The 26,886-nt window shown below is 34.4% G+C and overlaps 1 protein-coding gene across 3 annotated transcripts in view; it reads left to right on the forward strand.

Moving 5' to 3' along the window:
* Window positions 1-26,886, forward strand: part of LRBA (LPS responsive beige-like anchor protein) — a 400,077-nt gene that overhangs the window by 367,986 nt on the left and 5,205 nt on the right. For all 3 annotated transcript variants that reach the window (XM_080589383.1, XM_080589381.1, XM_080589382.1), the window contains 3 exons: window positions 2,902-3,069; window positions 20,248-20,349; window positions 21,593-21,807. In XM_080589383.1, the coding sequence (XP_080445509.1) occupies window positions 2,902-3,069; window positions 20,248-20,349; window positions 21,593-21,807 (485 nt within the window). The remainder of the gene's footprint in view (window positions 1-2,901; window positions 3,070-20,247; window positions 20,350-21,592; window positions 21,808-26,886) is intronic.

Raw genomic sequence — 26,886 nt, forward strand, 5'->3', positions numbered from 1 at the left:
GGGGGTTGTTTTTAGCAGGAAATACTTTTAACATAAATCATGGGTTCTCAGCACAGCTAGCACAGCAGAAGCACAATAAAACCTTCCTCCAGCAGTGCTAATGATTTCTAGACAGCTTTTGAGATTCAGTAGTGCAGAGACTTGAGTCTTATTTTTATTTTAATTATTTGTAGCACAGCTGTCAAATAAAACATTAACTAGAAAATTTGTTCTGTCAAAAAGGGATATCTGAGTGAGTATGGTAATGTTTGATATTACTGTATAGAGAGGACAACTCATATTAAAGGAAAGAAATAAGAAAGTTGAGGAACTCTTACGAGATTAATGATTTTTTTTTTTACTAATATGAAGAAGAAAACAAACAAAAGTGTATTTCTTACTTTGATAATTTTGATGGAATTGACTGAACCTTGGCTCCATGATAACAAAGTAAAACTAGCAAGTACAACTACATGAACAACTGTCAAACAAATAGCCTTGAAAAATGTTTGTTTTCAAGAACAGAACCTATAAACATAGAGTATAATTGAAAGAGAAATCTCTATAACTCAGCAATGTTTATAACATAAACTTGTGTTCTAAGAGCATAAATCACCTCAGGTATTTGAATACCTAAGGGTATATAACTGAAAAATATGTCATATAGCTAAATTACTTTCAAATCTAAACCAGGTAATTGCCAACTTGAATTTTCAAGGAAAAACATACACTTTTTAAGATGTTCTTGTGTGTTGCCAAAAGGAGGTTATGTTGCCTGCGAGTGTTTCATTGCTCCCTTCTCAGCTCTGAAGTTCAGTAATTTCTTCTGACCAAATCTGTTGACTGGTCAGCATGTGAGACACTCAAGTGACTCGTTGGCCCAAAGCAAAGCCTTGTTATACAGAGGTGACTGCTATAGAGTGCTGTTATAGACTTACAGAGGTTAGTGATAGAAAGACCTACTTGATCCCTCTCCTTAGAGACAGAAGGTAGATCTGTACTGTAGGTATGCCTTCATGGGTTTTGTCCCTTCCAGTCTGAACATGCTCATGAGATAATACCTCATTTCACAATTTCTCTTGGAGAATTCTACTTAACTTCCGAGTTTAGCCAGTGTTTCATTTTAAATCCTATGTATAAGTTTCCTTTAAATTAAATTTCCTTTAAATTATATCATGCTATTCTGTTTTCTCTTCATGTACCAATGTAAATAATCCTCCTTTTGGAAGATACTCATACCTATCTCTTGCTTTTGCTGGTTTTCTCCACTTTAATGCAATTAACTTTTTGATCTTCTGTTATAAATCAGGCTATTGACATCCTTGTTCTCACTTAGGTCTTTTGTTACTATTCATTATTAAGTGTTATGTAGTTATTAGTTATGAATACAATGCCCTTGTAGTGTGTAGAAAGAGCTATGAATGCTTCCCACTACCTATACTATATGATTGACCAGCTTTTGTTAATTCATGAACCACAAGATGTTATTGAGACATGCCTAATTTGAGTCCCAACACTAATTTGTGTTGCTACTTGTCACATTACTAGTTATTATTTTTAAACACTTTTCAGAGCATTTTAATTCAAGTACAGTAGTACTGAAATCCTCCCCCCCCTTCCTCCCCCCCCTTTTTTTTTCATATATCATTGATTCTGCCAAAGCAGGATTTCTTTTATCCCTTCTGTTCTTCCGAATTCTTTACTAAGTTCAGAACACAAATGGATGCATGGTCATTAAGGCTGAGAAAACCCATGTTACTTGTTAGTGGCATCACATTCCCTTTTGTCATTGGATGCAGAATTTGGCCTAGCCCAAGTTACCTCAATGGGCCAAGCAGGCTCATACGAAGCATGTGTGGGTGTATCTTTTGTCCTTTCCCAACAAGATCTGCAATTGTCAGGCTTCAGAATATCCAGTGAGACGGATTTTAGTGCTCACACTCTCATTTCATAGAACCATAAACGCTGCTGACAGATCCAGAAACCAGTGAGGCCCCTGAAGTGTTTGCTGTGTAGGAGCCAGTCTCTGGCAAGTGATCTCTTTGTCTTCAGCCAGATTGCTGAAGACGGAGCTTTCCCCACCTGTTTGTTCTCCCTCTGGCAGGGTGGTCTGGCAGAGATCTCCAATGTCGACCTTACACATGTTCACCCTTCCACATGCAAATCCGCTTTACATGAGCATCCAAATTTACGTTTTTATCTGAAAATATTGTCCAGTTTAGTTAACGTTAAAGAGTAATTGTGATGTTCATGTGTATGTAGACTCCTGAAGGACACATTTTTAACTGCCTGAGATTTCCTTTCCTTTTAACATTATATGTGCCTGACAAGGGCCAACATGTTTGTCCTATATGAATAGATAAGTGTCGTTATCTTTTTTTTTTTCTGCATTTGTCTTCAGAGATTTTGTGGATGTTACAGAATTTTTTAAAAGGGAAGGATGTTGGTTGAAATAAGTGTAAATTTTTTTAACTGAATCTCTTTTTTTTTCTGTTTAAGGATATGTTCAATAGCTGAATATGCTATAATTTGTAGGCAATTCTCATACTACCAATTTCTTATGGCTCCTAAATGTTCTGTAGCATCTTCTGCTTCCATTTCCCACATCATCATCATATTTGTATTTTTCCTGTCATTTTCTTGTAAACTTAACTTAAAGAAAAACCATGGCATGATCGGCCTTTGAATTAAATATGATCTTTATGGACTGAAGCCTTTTTTTTTTTTACAGCTTGTATATAGACTAATGCACTTTTAAAATGTTTCCATCAAGTTATGAAAAAGAGTACTACTATCCACTATAGTTTTTCTTTGAACCTATTTTTATACACAAAATATTTCTAAAACATTTTGTGATGTATATAATGTGCCTGGCAAAGCATTCAAGTGTCCTTTTAAAACAATGGATTTTATTTGTTTCAGGGAGACTGATACAAGTAATATTTGGCCACTGGGATGTTGTAACCTGTCTTGCTCGTTCTGAATCCTATATTGGAGGAAATTGTTATATTCTGTCAGGATCACGTGATGCAACACTGCTGCTTTGGTACTGGAATGGCAAAACTAACATCATTGGTGATAATCCAAGAGGTAAGCAAAACCTGTTTTATAAGGAAGTTGTCTGAAAATGACTTGGATGAACATCTTGTGAAACAAAGTTTTAGGAAACGCTGATGTCAAAATACAGTGTTTCCTTTTTGTAGTTGTGGTCAGTTCTAGTTTAAAAAGTTGAGTATAAACAGTGCTTGTTTTGCAGCATGAGTAGAAATTTTTAAAGTTAAGCGATGCTGAACATTACAAATACATTCTTGGTCTTGTGACTCATTCAAATGGGGAGGAGTGGCTCTGGGAGGGAGAGAAAGGAACTAGTGTAATTCCTTTTCAATCTGGATAGATCTTTTTCTCTCCACGTGATGATTTCATGACAGACCTGCATTTGGATTGTTTAAAACAAACAAACAAATGATACATCACTCCAATGCAGACTGTATTCTATGCAACTGTAATCTGATGCTCATAGGTTCTCATAGTGGTATCTCAGCTATCAATAGAGCTATGCAAATACTGCATTTTAACTTAGACCGTGGTCATTGTAATGAGATGTGTAATGGCCTGAGCTGGATATTTAGGTGAAAGAAGGGGAGACACATGGGAAGGATTAAAGAAACAGGCAAAAACTTATTTCACACTTTGGTAGAGCGCTACGAGCCTAATCCTTGCTGTCATGTACTAGGCATTTTAATTGGTTCCAGTGCAAGCAACTAGGCTCAAACCATATAATCAAACTAATAAGTCAGAGTAATGCTGCTTCCACCTAATTCAGTTTAAATCGCTCCTCAACCAAATTCACTTCACACTTCCCAAAGATTTTGATCTCTTCCATCTTCCTCCATTTCCCAAGGAATCTCAAGTCTTTTTACTTAAGGAAAGTCAGTCTTTTAACTCATCATTTCCTGTGGAAAATAATGAAACTACATGACTGTTCAATGTAACTGTGCCTGCATTATATACTAGACAAGGTAGAAAGTGATCTTGTAATTATGCCAGTTTTACTCCTTACAAAAAATAATTTCTGATTCCCAAAACAAAGAAGAAGGCAGACATATAGCTTGAGAAAAATCCTGAAAGAGACAGTTCACAGCTCACAGAGTTCAGGCTTTTTAGATGGTTGGTGAGAACTTACCTGTGTGAGTAGAGGGGGACATCATGGCCAAATAATGGTTCTGTTCTCCTTGTTCAGCCAAAAAGAAAATGGCCTGAATAGAAAGGGGTGAGAAGCAGTATATTCTGTCTTTCTTCAGAAGAGTGTTTTCTGCCATTCACTCAGTCTTCTCTGACTGGTAAGAACTTACCTTCTGTCTGCAAAAGACAAAATGGACATCTGGAGAACAAGAAGTACTGTTACATCTGGCATATACTGCAGTTACAACTAGCTTATGATTTCATATAATGTCAACAATATCCAGCATCCTCCAAGTTATTCAGTTTGGTAGTGTGTTTCATGCTCAGTCTATTACCCAACTGGATTTATTTGAATTTGGGAAAAGAAAAGAAAAAGAGAGGGAGATGGTTCAATTGACACTGCATCCTGTGAACTAGTCTGAAGAAGCACAATTGTTTAATATTGGAATGAATATCTGACTAACATGTAAATTGTTTGATGTTCGTTGTGCATTTGAGAACTATTCAAAAATTGCACAAGATTTCTGAATGACAAGGTTCTGGTCATGAAATTGCAGGAACTTCAGGCAGAGTATGTAAGCAATCTATCAGAATTATTCCTCCAACAGTCTGATTCAAGGGATGGGACCTTTTGAACAGGGCTAGCATAATTTTATGAGCATTGTTAAATAAATATGGCGTTGGTTGAGGAACAAAATCTCTGCACATACTTTATATGTATGTATTTTGCAATCTGTCAATTTAAAGAAAATGCAAACTTTGCACTATTTTTGCAGAGCTTGTAAACCTGAAAACTCCCAAAAGTCTGTGAAAGGAACTTAAGACCTTGACAGATTAGTCAAATAAGCTTGTAAATCCTAAAGGGAAAGGCTGTCCTTTTGAGAAGAAAACTCGAGATACTCCTAGATGAAGGGGTGAACATCTGTAGGTGTCTCCTTACACTGTTTTCAAGGCTTGCAAGAACAGCCCATCTTCGCAATTTCTAGGCCTGTCCTGAGAAGTTCTTGTTGAGTACTTGCCACAGCATTTGAGACTTGCCTCTTTTGTGAACAAGGCTTTGAGGCTATGGGCTCCTTTATGACCTTGGCAGATCACATGCTGAGATTTTGTAGCTGGTAGTGTACGACTAGAGTAGGTCTGTATGTTTTGTTTTAATCCATTGACCATCTTCTCTAATGCAAATGTCTACGATACTAAAATTTTGCAGTTTTCAAAGTTAATCAAACTTTATGCTAGATTATTTTAACTACTGATGATTCTCTTTGTTTGTAATTCCTAGTCCTACTAAACTTGCACTTTAAGGGAGATACAATGGTTCCTATGAATAGTATTTTTTTATTTTTTATTTTTGGGATGTAGCATGCATGCCTGGAAAGCTTTGTAATGAATTGGAATCTCATGGCACTATACATTGGCCTAGAAGTGTATAGCAAAAGACAGTTTCTGCTTCAAAGAGATGGTAATCTGGGGATTTAATTTTTCCCAGAAATAGCTTTCTATAGGCGTCTCTGTTCAATCAAAATCAAATAATTTTTTTTTGAAAACGCAAATAAAAAGAGCTGTTTCTGCTTAGTTCTGATTTTGTCAGAAATGAAAGCACCAGTAGATTTGTTGGGATTTGAGCTCCGTTACTGCAACTGTATCTTTGATCCACTTGTGGGATACTATTTAACTTGTCTGATGTTGTTTCTTTGTGTTTGAAGCTTATGATTTTTTTTTACCTTGATGTATATTTTATTCATGCTTTAAATGATCTTTATTCATTGTAATTTTAGATACTCTCGGAGTTGATACTTTCATATTTTTTCTTTATTCAATTATCTCTAATTTCTATCTTAAAAATGACTTCACGGCAACAGGCATCTAAATAGCCATGATTGTAGCCAAATCATGAAGCTAGAGAGGTTTGAGCAAAATAATCTAAACCAGGAACATTTCTTTCCTTCTTTCATAGTTCCTGGTGCCTCTGATATATATCAGTCAGCAGACCAGTATGACCAAGTTACCCTAAATATTATCCCATTGGGCACCCACTAGTACAACCAGTTACATTTTATTTCAGTGCCTTTATCTGGGTTCATTACTTTAGGAAGCACTGAGCTCTTGATCTCTGGCTGCATGTATTCGTGTTTTAGAATGTTACTTAACTCAAGCTGACAAGCCAGGTGGGCTATGCCATACGTGATAAATAAGTGTTTTGTTTTATATTCTTTATCAAGGACAATTTTCTGGCCAACTGGACTGTATGGAAAATTCTTTACATTTTTGGTATAACAGAAGAAATATGTTACTGAAATAGTCATTATTTACATTCTTTAATTTTTAACTTTTAAGCTGACCTCTTAAAGAAATGATACGCAGTCTCACCGTCTGCTTACTTTATATACCTCTCGATTGCATTGATCAATTTAAGCCAAATTTGATGAATTTAAATATCAAAGATACAAATTCCTACATGGGACACATCTGCTGGAAACTATTTTTATTCTTCACCAAACAGCTTGATTACATTTAGGTTAAGTCCTTTTTTCCTTCTTCTCAAATTAAAACCTGAAATTCAAAAAATACTCCACCATGCTCTTTGATCAAATGTAGGGTTTATTCTTTCTAAATAAATTGTTTTGGAAAATGTGGAAACATGGCAGTACTTCACTTCGGTGCACAGGCACTTTCTGTTGCAGAAATGTTTTTGTGGACAATTTCTGACCAAGCCTAGAAATAATTAAGAACAGAGCAAAGTATCTGAAATAGTTGTATCCTTTAGAAAAGCCCTGAGCCATGTTAAGTTCACGTTAATTAGCATAATTTACTGTGGAGATGTGAAGTCACTTTGGATAGCATAAGGGCCTTTTATATTTCTCTGCTTGGCATGCGGCTGGCTTTGGGAGGTGGGGGAGGCAGGAGGGAGAGGATGCAAACCCTCCCCTTAGTACCCCTTGAAGCCCATGTGTGATCTCTGTCACAAGGTTGGCTTTTGCATATTTAGAGACTCAGATCTAATAGCACAGTACCACTTGGGGACGTGACATAATGTTTCAGGACTCATAACATTCCCGAATAAGGTGGTATTATGTGCAGAGGGTACTCAGAGAGGGCGGTGCACTTGCAGAAGCATGCGAGGTTTTGCACTTGGCCAGCCTAGTGCAATGGGATGGAGGGGAGGCGAGAAGTGGGGGGTGGCAGGGAGGGCAAAAGATGAGAGAATTCATTTGCATACAAATGGTCTGCATCACTTTCAGATCCTACTCTCTCTTTGAAGCTCAAGTGGCAACTCAGTGTTTGGACATTTCCTAGGTTGAGGGATTGCATTTTACTTTGTAATGACTGATACATAGGAAGCAGAGCTGACAGGAACTTTGGTCACTGTTTCCCCAGAGAAAGCTTTGGGAAAACTACATCAAAACCATTCTTGAGTGATGTTTGTCAACCTGCTAGTAAAAACTTTGGCAGATGTGTTTTGGGGCTTTACAGGCCCCAAACCCCTATCATTAGAAATCTTTTCCCAGTGTTCAGACTACTGTCCAGGTTCTTTTTGTTTGTTTGGTTGGTTGGTTTTATTTTATTTTGTTTCAGTTGAATTATGTCACATATATTTATTCTTTGTGTAGAAAACAGATTCATTCTTTCTGTGCAACAACAACTTATTTGGATTACTATGACCCACAAATCTTTTCTTCCAGACTTAACTAACCCATTTTTTTCTGGCTTTTGCCATAAATCATGTTCCTCTAAACCTCTGATTCTTTTTTGTTGTTGTTGTTCCTCTTCTCTTCAATTGTCTGTCTTTCTCAAAGTAGACATTGCAGTTGAAGCCCTTCTAGTAATAAGTAGAAAAGAGTCAGTTTTCCACAGCACTACTTCTCACATCCGTGTGGGGTACCTGTTTGTTTCAAAACAGCACAACTGTTAATTCTTTAAAAGTTAATTCTTGTTTGAAGTGTTTGAGCCAATGTAAGTTTCAGTCTTCTCTGAAGAATCCCTAGCTACTCTTCCTCTGTGCAGTTTGACTGTGGAATCTTGTTTTTACCCTTCCCAAATTATATATATTTTTAGACAGTTTCTCTGATTTCTTAAATGCATTCAGAATTCTCATGTTGTCCTTGCAGCAACTCATGTCTGCAGATGTAATTTGCAGTCTTATTCTATGAAATCGGTCATTAATGAAAATGTTAAACATTGCACAGCCCAGGAATATTCATTGATATATTTACCATTTTGACAATGAATAGCTTTTGGAATACAACTTTCCAATTGGCCTTTTACCTGACCTATAGTACCATCTTCTAAACATGTGCTTCTCTATTTTCCATATGAAATTGCTCATGTGAAACTGCCAGAATCCTTACTAAAGTCAAAATACGTGGCATCTCCCTGAACACAAATCCGATTACTTGCCATTGCAGGAAAAAAAAATAGCTTAGACATGATTTTTTCATGACAAATCCAAATCAGCTGTTACTCTTCTCCTTGTTTTCCTCGAGGAAATTGTGTGTGTTTATATATATAAATGTTCTGCCAGTATTTTTATTTTTCTAATTGAATTAAGCAGACAACTGTCTAATTTCTCACTTCTTCCTTTGCCTATTTCTTAAAGATAAACAACACAATATATATATATATATATATTATTTTTTTTAACTCTTCTTTTTTCTTTTTTTCAGAACCTTGCCCAGTCTCCCAGGTACAACTCTGGGATTATTTAGTTTCATTTTCAAGATATCCTCATATCACTATAATCAGGCCAATTGAGTTCCAAACATTTACCTCATTTTAGGTATTCTCTGAAATGAGACAACAGTTCTCATTGCTGCTTTTACTTATGTTCGTTGTCTGACTGCAGCTCGCCTTCTCATTGAAGACTTTTATTGAGATACTTTGAAATGCCTGACATCATCTATTGATATTGCTTGCTTGCTGTTTACTGAATAATGGACCAACTTCTCATGAACATCCTAACATTCTTTTTGTGTTTACAGACTGACTGTTACTCCTGATGTCATTGCTAGTTGTACCTCATCTTTCCTTGGCTATCCCATTTTTGTCCTTGCTTGCTCGTACCGTATCTCTTAGAACAGTACACCTATTTTGATCTTTCTGCCTGACTTTTTCTTGGAGGACTTTTTTTCCTTTTCACTGGAGAACTTTCAGTTATGCCAGCTGGTGTCTTGTCTGTCTTACCCTTCTTTTACATTAGAGAAGTTCTTGCTAGTATCCATTTTATCTTTATCTTTGTTTTTTTTCTGTAGACTTACTTCCCATGAGATCTTACAGAGCAATGCTCTGTATATGTTGAAACTTTTCTTACCAAAATACTTTAAAAATTATCTTGTTGCCCTTGTTTTTTCACTTATAAAGCATCTTGAATGTTCTCGTATCTTTTTGTGTAAGCTCCTTTCACCATCAAGTTTTTGATCTGTTTTGCTTTATTTGTTATAATCTTATCTAGAAGGTCATCTCTAGTAATGTCTTATAAGTTAAAAATTGTCACCAAAAAAATTGCTACAGAGAATTTCTTGTAATACTTTACCAACAAATGTCTTACTAGCTGGAATATCCCATTTCCTCCGGCCTTCTTAGTGATTCCTCACCTCTGCACACTAGGTAGAGACCAATCAGAATAGTGAACGTCAATCTATCAATCAAATGTTTTCAAAGGTGTTTTTTTCGTTGCAATTGTCTTCTTTGGCTGCACTTTCTTGGTGTGCAGTGGTAAATTTAATAATCTTCATTTTGTTTATGCTTATCAAATGGTAAGCATTTTCACAGCTGAGGTGAAGATAAAGTGCTTTTCTGTTATTCTTGCACTATATCCATAGACTATGATGCGACTATTCTGTTGCTTTTAAAATTTCTACAGATTTGTTCATAATTATTTTAAAAACCAAAAATATATTTAATATAGAAATCTGTTTTGCCTAAAGATATTAAGGGTTAACCAATAAAAGTATCCGGTACTAATGAAATATAGAGACTCAGTGTATAACTGTATTACTACCACTAATACTAATGTGATCTCTTCTGAGTTATTGCATTGATCTTCCACACATATGTGAATAAAACAAATTATATTACCTCTTTTATGTTAGCCCATAAAACTAGAAAATGTTACTCTCTGTATGTACCACATTTGCATCATGAGGATTGTGGTGGTGCTTTCATTGCGTAGTTTTATATTTTTAGAGGATATTATATTCAGGTTCTCTGAAGTGTGTTAGAGAAATTAAATGCTTTTAGTAGTGTAGCTGTGTAGCAGGGCACATGTGGGATTGTAAGCATGTGATTTCATATTTAAAAAGAATTACTGGATTTAACAGAGATTTAATTGAGAGGATTCATTGAACACTTTTACTGTTGTTAACATGTAGCATATCTTTCTTAAATATAGATTTTAAAAATACATAATCTTTTCAATTCATAAAATACAGAATCTCCCAAAGGACTCAACATTTAATCACCAGTTTCCTGTCTTGCCAAAGAACAGTCTAGCTACTCTCTAAGCTACTTCTGAAAGAACCTTTTTTTTTTTACAGATACTTTTTTTGAAATGCTAAATCAGCATTTCAATTTCTGAAAGACTAGTTTTCAATTAACATGATTATTAAATGAAAGCTATGGTTTGGAGACTAAAGAATTCATTAGCTTAAATTGTATTAGTTATAGCAAAAGGAAAAAAACGGTATTTCAACTGCTATATACATTTTTCATTTTGAAAATTCAAACTTTTAATAAATGCTTGATAATTATTTTTTCTTGTGAACCATGCAGGTGATTTAAATTTTGAAAATATGTCTTGAAGGGCATCTCTGCATTGGTTGATATAGGAGTAATGTCATAGATAATAATTTCTGTGTACTCAGACGCACTAATCCTATAAACCTGAATGCTATGAAGATTTACATATGTGCTTGCCTTTGCATACAGTGAAAAGTCACACAGATTGCAAGTAGTTCTGCCTGATGTTAACTCGGTAGCAAAAAAACCTCTTTACCTCCTTCCCCATCCTTATCCTCATCTTGAATTACACCTACATTTTGGTTCCCAAGTTTCTCCATCATACAGACCTTTGTTTTCAGTTTCAAAACCCATGTTAATAGAGAAGGTATTCCAAATTTTAAATAATGTTTATAGCATAAATATTTATTTAGAATTTAACTATTATTTCCTAAACAAAAACATTTTGGGAAGTAGTTTACATAACATTGTCTTTTCTTAAAAAAAAAAAAAAAAAAAAAAGTATTTGGGAAGTAGTTGTAAAAATTATACCTGTCAATTTTCCCTTTTGCATGTATCCTGCTAGCTAGTTTGGTTTCAAAATGTCCTTAAATCTATAATTGCGTTAGTTATAAATGAAAATTCTTCTATTAATATTGTTAATTTCTGTCAAACAGTGGTTCACTGTAATAGCTAAAAATCTGCAGAGCCTTCAAACATTAAAATATGCTTGGAACTGCGGCGGCTAGTAAGTCTATCAATGCCATTCACTGCAGTCAGTCTGTTAAGAAAAGAGAGTTGCTCTATGATAGTACAGCACTGAGAGTTTAAAAACAGTCTGCATGTGCTCATTTCTGTGTTCAACAGCACATTTACTTTTTGACCCATATGCATTATATTATTTTGTGTGTCCTCCTTCATAAAAATGCAGTAAATAATTCAATAATATTTTAACATTATTTAACTGCGGACATAACAAATATTCTTTGTTTCTCAAAAATGGCTGGACAAAGTCGCTTAATATTGTATGTAAAGCAAGAATCCTATAGCACCATCTGCTGGCATTGTGTTGAAAGCTTATCTTGGGACTGATTCTCTCCAAAGCACTGCCTAGTAAAATGTTTAAAATATATGGATTTTGACATATTTGGTGTAAAAAACATTTGGATTTCATTGTTAGTATATTTTTTCACCTTTTTATTAGCATTGTAATAAGAAAATACAATGTGAATTTAAGGTTAATGTATGTACTGAAATAGAAACATATCAGAAGTGTTTTGTTAAGCGTGGCTATAAAAAAGAAAGGAAATAATTTTTTTTTTTTAACTAGAATTTCAGCAAGTACAATGTTTACTTTTTCTATGCTTACAAGGTAAATTCAGTAAAACTTATTTCATAGGGAAGACCCACAAGGTATGTAAAAATATCTGAAGTATGTTTTGAAAAGGGTAACAACCACTAAATATTCTACCAAACATTTGTTGTGCTGTTTGATGTTAGTTATGAAAGCCCCATGAAAGCTTAGTGGACAGAGGCCCTGATGCTGCAATTGGACCTGCAATTTCCCTGTGTCTTCACAGGGCACTGTTGTAGCCAGTGCAGCAAGCACTGGGACTATCAGCATGAACCTAGAACAGAGCCTTAAATTATACAGCTACAAAAGGCCACTGTCATTTTTTTTTAAACTGTAACACATTGACACCTCAAAGAGATTGAGGCCTCATTCTTCCACATAGTCTATAAATCACATATAATTGATGGTTCTAGCCTCCAAATATTTAAACTGGAAAAAGAAGAGTTTTAACAGGTGGATGAATTGTGATATGTCTGGGAAGTTGCAGTAATACTGTATAAGCAATCTAATTGTGTATTTATATAATGCCAAGAAAGTAATTTTATAGATAGATATGAGGGCAAGGTCTTCATCAAGCAGAACTTGCAATTGCACTCTGTGATGGTTCAGCAAACCATTTTAACAGTTGTATGATTTGGTTCTGATGAATATGTAAATTTGTGTGCTGTAAATATTTATTTGTTCTGGCTAAAAGCATATCCTACACTATGTACAGCATCTGTATTATCCTTGTTTTCAACTGGAAAGGGAGAATGTGTTTCAAGATTTGACAATCAGAGTAAGTAATTGCAAATGATATAGTAAAGCAAGTTTTGAGGCACAATCCAGGCACAAGTGAAGGCAGTATGTATTCTGAGACTTGAAACAGAGGAAGAGTTTTGATGCTGCTTTTTTGGCAGTATCCAGCTTCAGGTGTCACTAAAACTATATGCATGAAATTCTCCAGAAGGATAAGGATATTTAGTGCTTCATGATGTAATGCAGACCTTCACGTTCCAGGAAAAACAATGCTATATTTACAACTTGTAACTAATAGTTGATGTGGTAAAAGGAATTATATTCATATGGTAAATGAATACAACCTTAATGTGCACCATATGCATAGTGGTGGGATGATGTACTAATATATCACATTTATTTACCTTGTTTGGTTTGGTTGCTGGGAAATATGAGCATTCAATTCTAAGTCTATACCAAATAAGAGAAAGCAGAGTAATGCAGAAGTAATAATTTATAGTCTAGGATATAATATTTTAGAATCTTCATGACCAACTTAAATGTTGTAGAAAAAAAAAAGTATGGTCAGTACAATAATTCTGACTTGGACCAGAAATTAATTTGTAAGGGTTTCTGGGACTAATGTCTTTTAATGCTATCATCACACAAGTAAGGATTACTCCGCTGAGTAATACTGTAGGTAATTAGGATTATGGCCTGCTTCATTGAAAAACTATCTGTTTTGAAATAAATAATTTTAAAAAGACAACTAATGTATGTCTGCTCTGAACCTAGTGTTTTCAGTATTCCTAGTTACATCAATATGAAAAGGTGGTAGGGATCTATGTAGTTCAGTACACAAACAGTGCATTGGTTTCAAATCAACTTTAAGAAAGCAATCTAATATCTTAAGCACAGGCTTTTATACATGCTGTTATGGAACAGTATTATTTTGAAATGATACACTTTTCTTCTTTCAAACAAAAATTATTTTGATATATTTCAGTAGCAAAAATGAAATCATTGATAACTGCTCAACTGAATTGGAATCTCATACGAAGCCTTTAATCTCAAATTATTTTTCATCAAAGTTTGAAATACTGTATACATTTCAAACTAGCAGTCAGTTTCAGCATATGGTGAGATATCTTTTCTCTTACAACTATTCTGCAGTAGGCACTATTTCACTGTAAAATAATTGCTTATTTTTTCCTCCTTATCTGTTTTATTTTGTTTAATTTCTATTCTATTCTATTCTGTTCTATTCTGTTCTATTCTATTCTATTCTATTCTATTCTATTCTATTCTATTCTATTCTATTCTATTCTATTCTATTCTATTCTATTCTATTCTATTCTATTCTATTCTATTCTTCTAGTTTATTGGACTCAGTAGGTAATCAAATATTTATAAATATAAACCACACGATATAAACATGAAGAAAAACAGATTTTTAAGGATGAACAAACAAATAAAAAAAAGCCCCTTCATAAAGCTGTTTTAGAGCATTCTCAAACAAAAATGACAGTATTTTAAAACTTCAAAGCTGATATTTAAGTAGCAGTTTATGAAGTTGGGATTGTGCAAATATTAAAATATTAGTGTAGACTGACCCTGAATATTCACCTGCAGATACTTTCAGGGGGCTTCGAAAAGGTCTGTATGGAGCTGGGGGTGCTGCTGAATGACTTCCAGCAGATGAATCCGTAGGAAGAGTGAACTGGTTACAGAAAGCTTTGTTTTGCACACAGTGTAGGAATGGAGAGGCTGGGGATTACTGACTTTTTGAAATCTGAATTGGTGTATTCAATTCACAAAGGCCTTTTAGATAATTTTCTTCACTATGTTTATTTTGTAGACATAGTGAACCTGTTCTCTTGATAAAATGTGTGTGAAGACTTCTCATATTAGTACTGAATAAGTATTAGTAACTTTTGTACAATATGACAATATATACAGTAAGCCTTCCCTGTGTTATATTCACTGAAACGAATTCTACAAGATAAACTTAACATTTTTCTCTTTACTGAACAACACTATAGCATAGGGTTTATACTTTTTATGACTTTGGATTCAATATCAGGATAGAATGATATGTTATTCAAATATATCGTTCCTTTCATCAGGAAATGTATGGTTGAAAATGATTTTTTGCAAAAACAAAACTTGCATCTAGGCATAAGGTTGTATTTTTTGTTGTAAAAAGTTTGAACGGATGGGAAGGAGTTAGAGAAAAAAAAATTGAAGGAATGAGAGGAAATGCTGATGAATGTCATGAGGAACAGGAAAACAGTAAAGCTCCCATATAATATGAAAAAAAAAAAGTTAAAAATCCAAATCGCAAAGGAAAGATTTGAAACTGAAGTTTTAGGAATACTTGAAAAATAGTGTCAGATATTTCCAAAATATTTGAAATATTCATAAATATTTTAAATATTCAGAAATATCACTTTAGTAAGATCTCACATCCATCAAAAAGCTAGCCTTTCTGTAGCAGTGAAATGTTTTTTAACCAGTTGGTTGTTATTTAGGTGTTTACTCTGTGTGACTTATAAATAGTTTTAATACAGAGAGTTCTATAATATTTGATAGTCATCACTGATGTAATTTGATAGTATAATTACTGATGTAATTAAACTCTGAAACTCGCAATATAATTAACACAGAAGCCTAGCAGCAAAGTAGTTTTCTTGATTTCCTTACGTTTAACTGAAAGCTCTTGTGTCCAAATGTCATATATTCTGTAAGTACATTTTTACTTCTCAAATCTATTTCAAACTTTTTGTTTTCCTCAATTTTTGTCATGAAACAATTTCCAAAAATGCAGTATTTATAAAATGCCTTTTGAAGTCTCTTCTTTCATATGTAATTTGGTTTGATTGACATATCCTACTGAGAAAGTATTCAATCATTTGTTTTAGCAAGAAGTAGGTAAAAAGGTAGTTTGGTTAACTGAAGCTTCATTTAATTAGGATTTTATATTGACATAAAATCACTTAATTAATTTGCCATTTAAAAGTGCCCTACAGCCTCTACAATCATGGGATAATAATTTAGAAATTACTGTTTGGCTGTCTGTGACTTATCATAATTAACTGTCTTCTCAGCATTAAACATAAAAAAGAGCATAGTCAAATATTTTATATTTTATTGTATAGCATAATACTATCTCACCAAAAACAGTAGGAGAAGTATCTCGTGTATTTTATTGTGAGATAAGTTTTTTGGTCAACCTCTAGTTTGATCTACCTTTCTTTCTTTCTTTCTTTCTTTTTCTTTCTTTCTTTCTTTCTTTCTTTCTTTCTTTCTTTCTTTCTTTCTTTCTTTCTTTCTTTCTGGAAACGTTTTTCTTTGGATGAGTTACTATATTTGGCTCAGCTCTTACAGTTTAGTACTGAACACATAGAAAGTTGTCTTTGTAAGAATCTGCTGAAGGATTTAAAATGTCATGAATCAGTTTTCTTTTGTAGCATCACCAAAGCTGAAAAAATAGTGGAAAAAGACCCAGCAAAACAAAACAATTTCTTGTTGCTCAGTAATGCATTTCTGCTTCTGGATGTCATTAAACTAGAAGAAAGTTTTGATTTTGCTATAATCCCACTGTTCTTTAAACATAGTTTGTAAATGCTTAACTTTTTTTTTTTTTTTTTTACACTGAAATATCACTATAAGCTGACATGATATCATATGATGTTCTTTTATCTTCTGAAGCTTGAGTTTTATGACTTAAAATGTACTTTAATCACTTAAGGAAGAGTGGTTTTCTATGGGAAAACAGCTTTGCAGAAATTATTTATTGAAATGTAGGAGAGTCCTTTTGAAATAATTTGAATGGTTACTGTAAAGGTAAAGTATTCTGTCCATTACTGGGAAATAACTTTATGTGTACTTCCTATGACTTAAATAAATCATTGATGACATTTGCTGCAATGCGAATGTGGCATTAAGATTCTTGCAGCATTCAACTGCAAGTAGCAATTCAGCAACGGTATAGATTAAGGATATTATTATATACTATGCTGAGAAAAGCACATCTGTAAAACTGTTGTGTCTTGGTTATTAGTGCTAGGATTTGAACTATCTTTAATCTCATTTGACTTGTTCATCTTCCTTAAGGATCTCCATAAAGATGCACTGAGTATTCTTTTCAGTCCTTAGTTAGGGTTTGCATCACTGGTCGTAAACCTGCTTAACGGACAAAGACTCTTTTCCCTTTGAAGTCACTTCCCCAGCTTTTCAAAAGGTCTGCAAGCTGGTTCCCTAAAACAATTTAGAAAAGTTTGAAGTGGTGCCCCTTAAACCAGCAACAAAATAAAATTTTCTCTTTGCATTATTGAAAACCATGACAATCTTCTGAAGCAATAACAGTTTAAAAGCTTTTAAAGAAATCTGTTCTGCTCTACAACCAGCTTTTAAGTTGACCCCATTATTTGGAAAATCAGAGGCTTGGAAACCCCTAAATACTTAACATTCTTATCAAAGGAGTCAGCCTGACTTTTCACAGGACTCCTGTTTTACAGTATTATTCAGGTCCTAATTTCTTTAAAGATATTGTTGAGATTTCTTGTATTTCTGTTTTATATTAAAGTATTTCTTAAATGTAGTTCAGTAAACAGCTGATATAATTTATGAAATGTTGATCCTGCCACCTTAGATTTGTACTCTTTTATGTTTGAAGCCAAGTCCAAATTCTAAAAAGACTGAGGGTGTTACTTACTAACTTTACTTTTCTGTGGACTGTGATAAATATATATGCTCAATTTCTACTTTTTAAAAATCTTATCTCCTACATTTTATGCTTATTTTTACTGACAGCCTAACACAGGTAAAGCCTACAGTAATAAAGTTGCTGTAAGCAATAAGTTTACTGTAAGGATTTTGTTCATCTGCACCTCCTAACATTTCATTCAGGCATTGCTTCTAACAAGTCCTTTAAACTCCAACATCTTATATTCATTACCTCCACTACAAAATTGTACATTTAAAACTTCTCTGATATCAAAAGTTTTAAAACAAGAATTTTTCATTAACATATGTAGTATATAATTAGATTAATTCCTTGCTGATTGGTGCAAGTATGTGTTAAATGCAATTTCTGAATGCAAAATAAAGTAAAACACAGAATGCTAACATTTTGCTAATGTAGGTAGCTCAATTAAAAGAAACTACACTAACAGAAGGTTTAAATGCGTAAAGCTCCCTCCTGTCTTAGGTCTTTGGGACAACAGGGAGAAAGAACTCGGTTAAAGAAGTTGAATTGTTACAGTAATGGCTATTATTACATTTTTTCCCCAAAAGCTGCAAATTTGTGGATTGTCTACTCAGTGTTTTTTTATGAATCTTCTAGGGTGCCTGTCTCATGTTTAGGTGAGGAAAGTTCAATAAAGAAAACTTTCTCAAAAAGGTTTGTGCGCATTTGTAGAATCAGTCACCTGAGCAGTACCTAGAGGTCATTAAGTCTACCCTTATGCTTCTAATTTGTTGGGAGTTTTTCCTTTGCTTCTGAACTGTCTGCCATACTTCCTGGGTTTGAGTGTGTTTTGCAAAACATTATATGAAACAAAAGCAATAGCTTTTAATGATTATTTATTAAGAGATTAGGGACATTTAAGTGAGTTGCTCCAAAGCATTTTCAGACTTACAATGCTGATAACATACATATATGTGTGTGTGTATTCATATACTATTTAGCGTGCATATATATATCTAAGAAGAAACAGATTTATTTACTTTTCAAAAGTTTGTATTTTAGATATAAATTATAAAAGTGACTGGAGAATAAATAAGATTTAGAAAGGTCAAAATCCTTGATTTGGTACTTGGTCATAGATTACGACCTTTTCTAAAAAGCAATTTGAATGTGGCAGCTGCATGGACACTCTGGGAATTGTTGCAAATGGTCTGACTAACAATGTAAACTACTGAGAATAGCTGAGGCTTTATATATGCATGCCCAAATCTATGCTGCTTTCCACAGATCTCTCTCACTGTACACAAGCAGTCTGAATAGCTACCTGTTTTAATATTTTGCATAATTTCCAAGACACAGAACCACTATTTCTAGTACTGCTAAAGCTCTACATGGACAAATTAATGACATTGTGCTCTTTTTATCTTTTCAGAAGTTATAACCTCAAATATAATTTGAGTGTTCCTGAGTCAGTAGCAAATGGAGTCAGTTGGCACTATTATTTCTCTCTGCCTTTGCAAAACCATCACCTGTTCTTGAAATAATTTAAAAAAAAAAAAAAAAAAAAAGTTTGATTTTACTACTACCTCACTGTCTTTTTGGCATCTCACAGAAGTCATATCATCATTTATTGTGAAGTGAAAGTATTTCTTGCAGCTTAAATACTGGTCTAATCCTTTTTGAAACTACATGACAACATTGCCAAAGATACATTCTTTTAAGTTTGTATGCTTCATGAAATCCTATGAAAAAAATAATTATACAGTAATACAAGAATAACATGTGCTTTCTGTGAAATGCTAGCATTCTAAATGAAGGTGGTGCAGACAGTGACCTGTGAGTGAAAGTATAAAATTATCTAAAGAGCTTTATAGCATTTCCTTACCCTTTTTGTGTCTTTGTATTCTGGAGAATACGAAATTTTATTCATTCAAATCTGCCATTTATACAATTTCTTTTTCCTTCTGGAATCAGTGTATGTTTGATTACAAAGAGAATCTTGGAAAAAGAGTTTTGTGTGCTTGTTCTTGTTGCAGGGAACTATCTAATAGGACCAGTGGTAATCGGAAATTCATACTGAGTGTGTTCCAAGCCCCACATTTTACAAGGAACTCAGACATCAGGCTGAAGTTTCAACACTGTTGCTAGATTAAAATAAAACTGCCCAGTGCATGTTTTTCTTCATCTTGGGGCATTTTAGGTGCCTCATCTCAATACTTGTCATAGTGATGCCTGTCTTTACTTATTAGTGCTATAAGAAGATTTTGTAATTGAATTAGGTCTCTTTCTCCACAACAAAGGTAGAGGAGGAGATGGAGGGCGGGAAGGGAAAATGCAAGTATGTGTGCTCCAACTTGTGCTGTTTTTTACTCCACACCTGACTTTCATATGAATGTGCATTAGTAAAAGCAGAAGCTGAGCTCCTGTAGCGTATTTCTGCCATACTACATAGATATGAGTACAAAACAAGCAAATGCGAACAGCGGCATAGAAGTGATTTGTAGGGAACGTGAACTCCACGGACAAGGAAACTGAAGATGCTTCAGTGATTGGAAGTGGTGATTTTGGAAACAGATTGTAACCAAGGATCGCTTTTATTGTCTTTTCATTGAAGGTGATATTGCAACTCCTCGAGCTATTTTGACAGGACACGACTATGAGATCACCTGTGCTACCATTTGTGCTGAACTTGGTTTGGTAATAAGTGGTTCAAAAGGTAAGGAAGCTGTTGTCATTTCTTCCTGTTCATAAAGCTGTAGTCCTAATGCAAAAAGGAATATAGTCTAAAGTGACAGAATTTATTAACTTTACAGTGGTTTTATTTTTAACCTTGTTTACAGAAGGTTATTTTTAACCTTGCTACAGAATTCAAATGAATTTGAAACCTCTTTTTAAACATAGTAAAACTGAGTGGTTTTTTTTCAGACATCTACAAGAAGAGGCAACCACATCAGTTTCCCTGTTCTAGTGTACTGATTATAATTTCTTTTTGTTTGCTTATCCAGTGTAATTGCGTATAGCATACAGTTGGATCTAGCTCTTGACTGCCAGGAAGGTGAAAAATGTATTACTGCTGTTGACTTTCTTTTCCTTACGGATAACTTCTCATAAAGGAAAGCAAGAATTAGTTTCAGGAGAAAGTGAATGTGCTGTCTTGTTTGTTTGATGAAGGTTGTATATATAAACTCCCAACTAAAATTTGTAGTAATTCTGCTCAAGCTCTCATTTTTAAACTGGGAATTTCTTAGAACTAGGATCTCTCTGTTTTAGTGTTTCCAAAGTATCTACTCTGAAACCCCTTTTCAAATAAGTTGGGTGTACTTAATGTATGCACCTGTATGTGTTCCTGTTTTATGCATGTGAACACTTGTGGCTTACATGCAAATCAATTATTTGTCTGAATATGTTAACAAGCAAATACTTAATGAATCATACATGGGTTAAAAATCTTAATATGAGAAAATGCTCTTTTAGAGTGCACACATATGTAAATTCATTACACTTACCTCTGTGTCTTGTTATATTATGTATATTTTGATAATCTCATGTAAGGATTCAGTACATTTATTTTTATGCTCTCAGAATTAACTACTACCAATTCTAAAAGGAAATCCACAAAATAAAATCTCCGTTAGGTCTCTAACTAGGTTTGCTAAGTGTTCTAAAATACCTTAACACAAAACTCTTAAAGCATCAGCTGTTCATTTTACTCTGTCACCCTTAAATTCAGAGACTTTCCACTTAAACATGGTAAAAATCATTACAATGTATTATAATAGCAATGTATTACAATGTAGTATAATAGCAATTACTTACATAGAATCCATTGCTAATTATTTAATATATAATTATAATTTATTATAATATATATATATTATATAATATATATAATAGTAATATATTTATATCTTTAAATGAGGATGTGAATGAATATCTAGAGTTTTTATTCTGTCTCATAGAAGGACCATGTCTCATACATTCTATGAATGGAGATCTGCTGAGGACATTAGAAGGTCCTGAAACATTAGAAGGTCCTGAAAATTGCCTGAGACCAAAACTTATTCAAGCTTCAAGAGAAGGCCAATGTGTAATATATTATGAAAATGGCCTCTTCTGTGTATTCAGTGTGAATGGGAGACTTCAAGCAACTATGGAAACAGATGACAAGATCAAGGTGAGTGTACTCAAATGTGTGCAAAGGACTGTCAGTTCTCGTATCAGGAGAAGCTCTCAGTTCTAGAGTTGTGGGGAGCTGCTTTCCATAGCCAGGCCATAGAAGTATTATTTTTATTTTAGAATAATTCTGTTCATATAGTAAGAAACATCCTGTAGGCATTTCCTTGAACAGAAGAATACAAATATTACTAATTGCTGATCAGAAGTCAGGCTATTTCTTTACTTTTGAGTCTAAAAGGAGGAGGTTGTTGGACGTGTTATTTTGGAAGTTGCCCTTTTTTGGCATCTCTGTCTACATTCCTTCATATTAGCTTGAGATAGCACGTGTTGTGCTGAGCTACAGGAAGTTTATAGGCACATGTCTATATTTCAACTCTTTAGCTCTTAAAAGTGTCTTTAGCATTTGCTGACCAGGCAGCTAGTTTCCACGTCTTCAGCTGCAAGAGACATGGAGCAAGTCCAAAACTATGCAGAAGGTATTTTAAGCTTATGGATTTATGGAAATTATTTGGTAATACAAAATGCAGATCTTTTGACAGTTCCTATGAAATAGTACCTATGAAGCAGAGCAGAACCTGGCAGCTATGCTGCAGTGAAGCAGAAATGTCAAAAGAATCCTTTCCTCGAAACAAAAATATTCCCACTTCGAATGAGGACAAAAGGGAATGGAAGAGAAGAGAAGGGAAGAAAATGAACCAGCATTACCACAATGAAAATGAAAAAGGAAATTTCATTTTGAAAGGAAAAAGAAACTAAAAAGAAAACGAACAAGCATTATCAAATCTAGTAGAAAGTTACAGAATGCAACAAAAACATCAAGTGAGACCACATTGCTCAGTCAGCATTCAGGCTACCTGAGTTACCTGAAATTATGGTCTGTATGCTAGTTGTTGTGGTATGAGGGACACTGAATAAGAGAATGGTTGAGGTTGGAAGGGACCTCTGGTCCAATTCCCCTGCTCTAGTAGGGCCACCTAGAACAGATTGCCCAAGACCTTGTCCAGGTAGCTTTTGAGTATCTCCAAAGACTGATATTCCACAGCCTGTCTGGGCAACCTGTGCCAGCGCGCAGTCACCCTCACAGTAAAAAAAAGTCAGTCAAACATCAGTCAAAGGGCACTTCTGCTGTTGTAGTAGTACTACACCTCTAAGCTGACTTACCAAAATCTGATGTAAGAACCTAGCAAGTCAGCTGCTGATATTTCCAGTCTTGTCCTGAGTTGAAAACTCTCAAAGGCTTCTCCTTTTTTTGGATTAGTTGTTTCAGGAAGAAAATTCCACTTTGTCCTCATGCTCTTTCTACAGAATTGTAGATTTTTTTTCATATGTTGGGCAAAGTTGTGAGCATTTTTAAATTTGCATCTGTTCTCGACTCTGATCATATTATTAAGATGTAAGAACATGCCAATATATTTGAAAGAATTTTAGTTTTCATTATTTCCATTTTATAACTTAAAGAGTAAACGCACCATTACCACTGAAGTCTCCAGTGTAGTTCACTGTATTCCACTTACAACCTTCTAAAACACCGTTGTGTGCTATATTCTATTAATCCAACATCCTTGTGTTTTTCCAAATTTCAGGTGCACTGGTGGTAGAACATGCTGAAATTACTCTCTGTGTAGGTCTCTTTTCCATAATGAGAGTGCTGTTCTGCAGTAGATGAGAGGGCATACAATCTTTGAATGCTATTGCAGCCGCAAGTGCAGATGTGAGGCTGGGGAAATAAAGTAGGAAAGTGTATATTTCTGTCCCAGGCCATTTTTCCAAATTAATGTAAATTCTTGCTTCAATTTGTAATCTTTCTTAATTTCTCTGAATTGCACCTTTAGCTGTCCTTGTACAACTGCTTTTGATATTTTCAGCCTACCTTTCAGCCCAGTTCTTTCCATAAAACACATACATATTGCAGTGTTTTCTCTTTTTATAATAATAACGTTGATGATCTGTCACTTTCAGTTGTGATTATGTTGTCAGCCAGGAAAGCAAATCTGTAAAATATCTCAAAATCCCTTGCTGGCTAAAACAATTTCTGTAGTGTTTCAGTCAGTACCCACAGCTTTGGGAATTTTGCTGGAGGCAATGGAAGTTCCGCTCTCTGTTGGCCAGAGTTACATATGTACAGGGGGTTGTTTTTGTTTTGTTTTGTTTTGTTTTCCCTCTCTCCCAGTGGTCCCAGTTGGGCTTTACGCTTAAACAAGCTACAACCCTTTTTTCCCAGTGCTTCTGCACTATATCATGTTAGAAGGCAAGTGGCAACTGCGTAATTAAAGTAGGGGCATTTAAAATGAAAAGTATATACCCACAGGCTGTGCAGACAAACACTTTTCATTCCTTTTTGCTCTGGAAGAATAGACAAGGGAAGGAAAAGGTCAGAAGTGTAGAAATCTGTAACATAAAATTCTCATTAATATTTGCCTATGTCATTATGGACTTGCATTTCAGAACATTATTGACAAAACTAGCAGTTTTCAATAATGATGTTTGGAGCAACATTCTAATTTTCTTTCTCATAGTCCTGTGTTAGAAAACTGCTAGAAAAATTTCAGACACTCTGGGGAAATTCAGAATCTAATCAATGCCTTCCACCTGTTTTTGTTTTACATACTGTATTGCTCAGTGGAGCTTAGGCATATCGCAGTACGTCTACCATGTAATGTTTAGATATCTTAATGAATAACTTAACTCTAAATAGTCTGCTTGTTCTAAGAAGTAAAGTTATTTTACCCTAAACAAAGGCTGTATGCTGTTTCACCCAGAGGAACCAATTTATTTTCCTTCCCTGAGTCTGTTTTGAAATGTGGAAGTGCCCACAAGACTCCTGCTGCTGTAAGCCAGGGCTGTCACAGTGTCAGTTCTGCCTTTTTACGAAGTACTGCCTTTCAAAAAATCTGAGATGTTAAAGGATTTGTGCAAAGTTTCGAGACTTTCCAAGGAAACACAAGTCAGAAATGCAGCTTTTAGAGCATTGCTGAAATTGTGTTCTTTGGGGATTATTTGAGAGTCTGAACCTCATGTTGTGAGAGCGATTAGTTGCAGAGTTGTTTCACTTTCATACCTAGCAGAACCACAGATAAACCACACTGGGGAAAAGCAGAACAGTAAAATTGATTCATGTCTTCTTCTATACCAGTTTGAGTACTTGGGAGTAAAAGCATCCTTTCTTTTGTTAAATCTTGAAGGGCATGTCATGAAACTGAAATGTTGACAGTGTGACTTTTTTCTTTCATTCATTCCTTCATTCGTGTATATACAGAGGCAGGCAAGTGGCTGATATATTTATTAGTAAACAATAAAAATAAATAAATCAACATCTTGTCTTCCTGACAAGCCAATGACTTAGTAAAATTGCATAGGTATAAATAAGGGTTCAAAGCCTATACTTTATTTAATCAAAAGATCACAAAAAACACTGCATTATGCAGGTAGGGGAAGAGTTAAAGATTAATGGCTTTAATTTGCCTTTTAATATAGCATTTCTTCAGTAAAAGCCTCAAGTATAAAATTCAAGTGAACCATGACCAGAAGGTTAATGGATTTTCATCAGCTGAATTTTATAAGTGTAGCAAATAATTATTTGTCACAGTCTTCATTGCAGTTTAAAAATACCCTTAGGAGACTGCCATTGCTATTGAGGAAAAAAAACCCACCCTATATTGATTTTTGCTTCTAATGAATAATCTTTTTAATAATTGTATGTGGTATGTTAGATCTCATGATCCTCTACTCAGTGCATAGAAGTTCTAGATAATTTTCATGGTCTTCTCTTAAGTTTTTCTACACCAGAAAGAGTGAACACTGAGTTGTTATGCTCTTGTTAGAGTGTCTGAATTAATTTTCAAGCTCCTTGGGGCTACACTTTGGGAGGTGCTTAGCGTATTTTTGTAGGCTGACAGAAACAATTTGTGGTGGGAGCATTTGTTTTTGGGGAGAGAAGGTTCAGCTTAGCCTACTAAGCTCGAACCTGGGTTAGTATTCAGTTTTCCATAGTTAGAAATGGTTGAATAAAAGCCATATTCTGCTTTATTGTTTCTAGATTTGCATGTATATGTTGTTACTTTAATTCAAAACACAGATAGAATAGGTTTATCATCTATTTATTTCAGTGTTATCACCGTATTTTGTTTACAGTATAAGTATTTGAATTATATTCATCTAAAGTTGTTGTATGAAATAAAATCTTGTCAATGTGATTCATTCTGATTACTTGGGGTTGTTGCAGTAAACACTCAAAGCTGATAATATAAAAGTCACCTATAGAAACTGTATCTGAATGTAAGTATTGTACATCATATAATCCTTAAAAGATGTATTTAACATCATAGTAATAGAGTACAGCAATACAAAAAATACAGATATGCAGTATGTCTGACTTCAATTATTGCTGTTCAGAAAGCAGTATCTTATATAGACTGTTTATTTTGGTTTCTAGGCTTGTCAGCAGTCTGTATAAACACTTTAATGTTGCATGAATGAAACATCTTTGTCTTTTAATTTCTCCTGGTTTTGTGGTGCATGCACTCTATAGTCAGTATATTAAAAAGCCAATGACTTCCTCTTCCTCAGAAATTTAAAATCACAGTGTAAGTTTTGCAAATTGAAAGTCTGTAGAAGCAGAGATTGCAAGTGCCAAAATACTTACAGACTTCAACACAAAGGGATATGTTTGCAAGACCCTGCCTTAAGTTCTTTCTGCTATTTCCTAAGTTTAAGCCTTTGAGCTGGAATTTTGCTTGTAGACTATCATCTTCAGGCAATTTCCTTGCCTTTCACTGACAAGGCTTTAAAATGGACCAACCAATTTGTAGAGTGTGGTTGGGGCTGGACAAATGTGTTTGCTTAGAATTTAAAAGTCATTGCTCTGAATATCCTACATGATTACGTTATTCTATTGAAAAGTCTTGTGGCTCCCTGCCTTGGGTCAGGAGGCTGAAATTTATCAAGAATCAGCTCTGATGTGAAGGATTTGTGTTTTGTTGGAAAGCTGCCCAAATTTATCCAATGCACAAATCTTTGAAAAGTCTCAGGTTAAATGCATTCAGTAGGCAATGCTTACTTAGCATCTACATTCAGTACT

This window comes from Anser brachyrhynchus (genome assembly GCF_964034855.1).
Source record: "Anser brachyrhynchus genome assembly, chromosome: 4".
In the NCBI taxonomy this organism is placed as follows: domain Eukaryota; kingdom Metazoa; phylum Chordata; class Aves; order Anseriformes; family Anatidae; genus Anser; species Anser brachyrhynchus.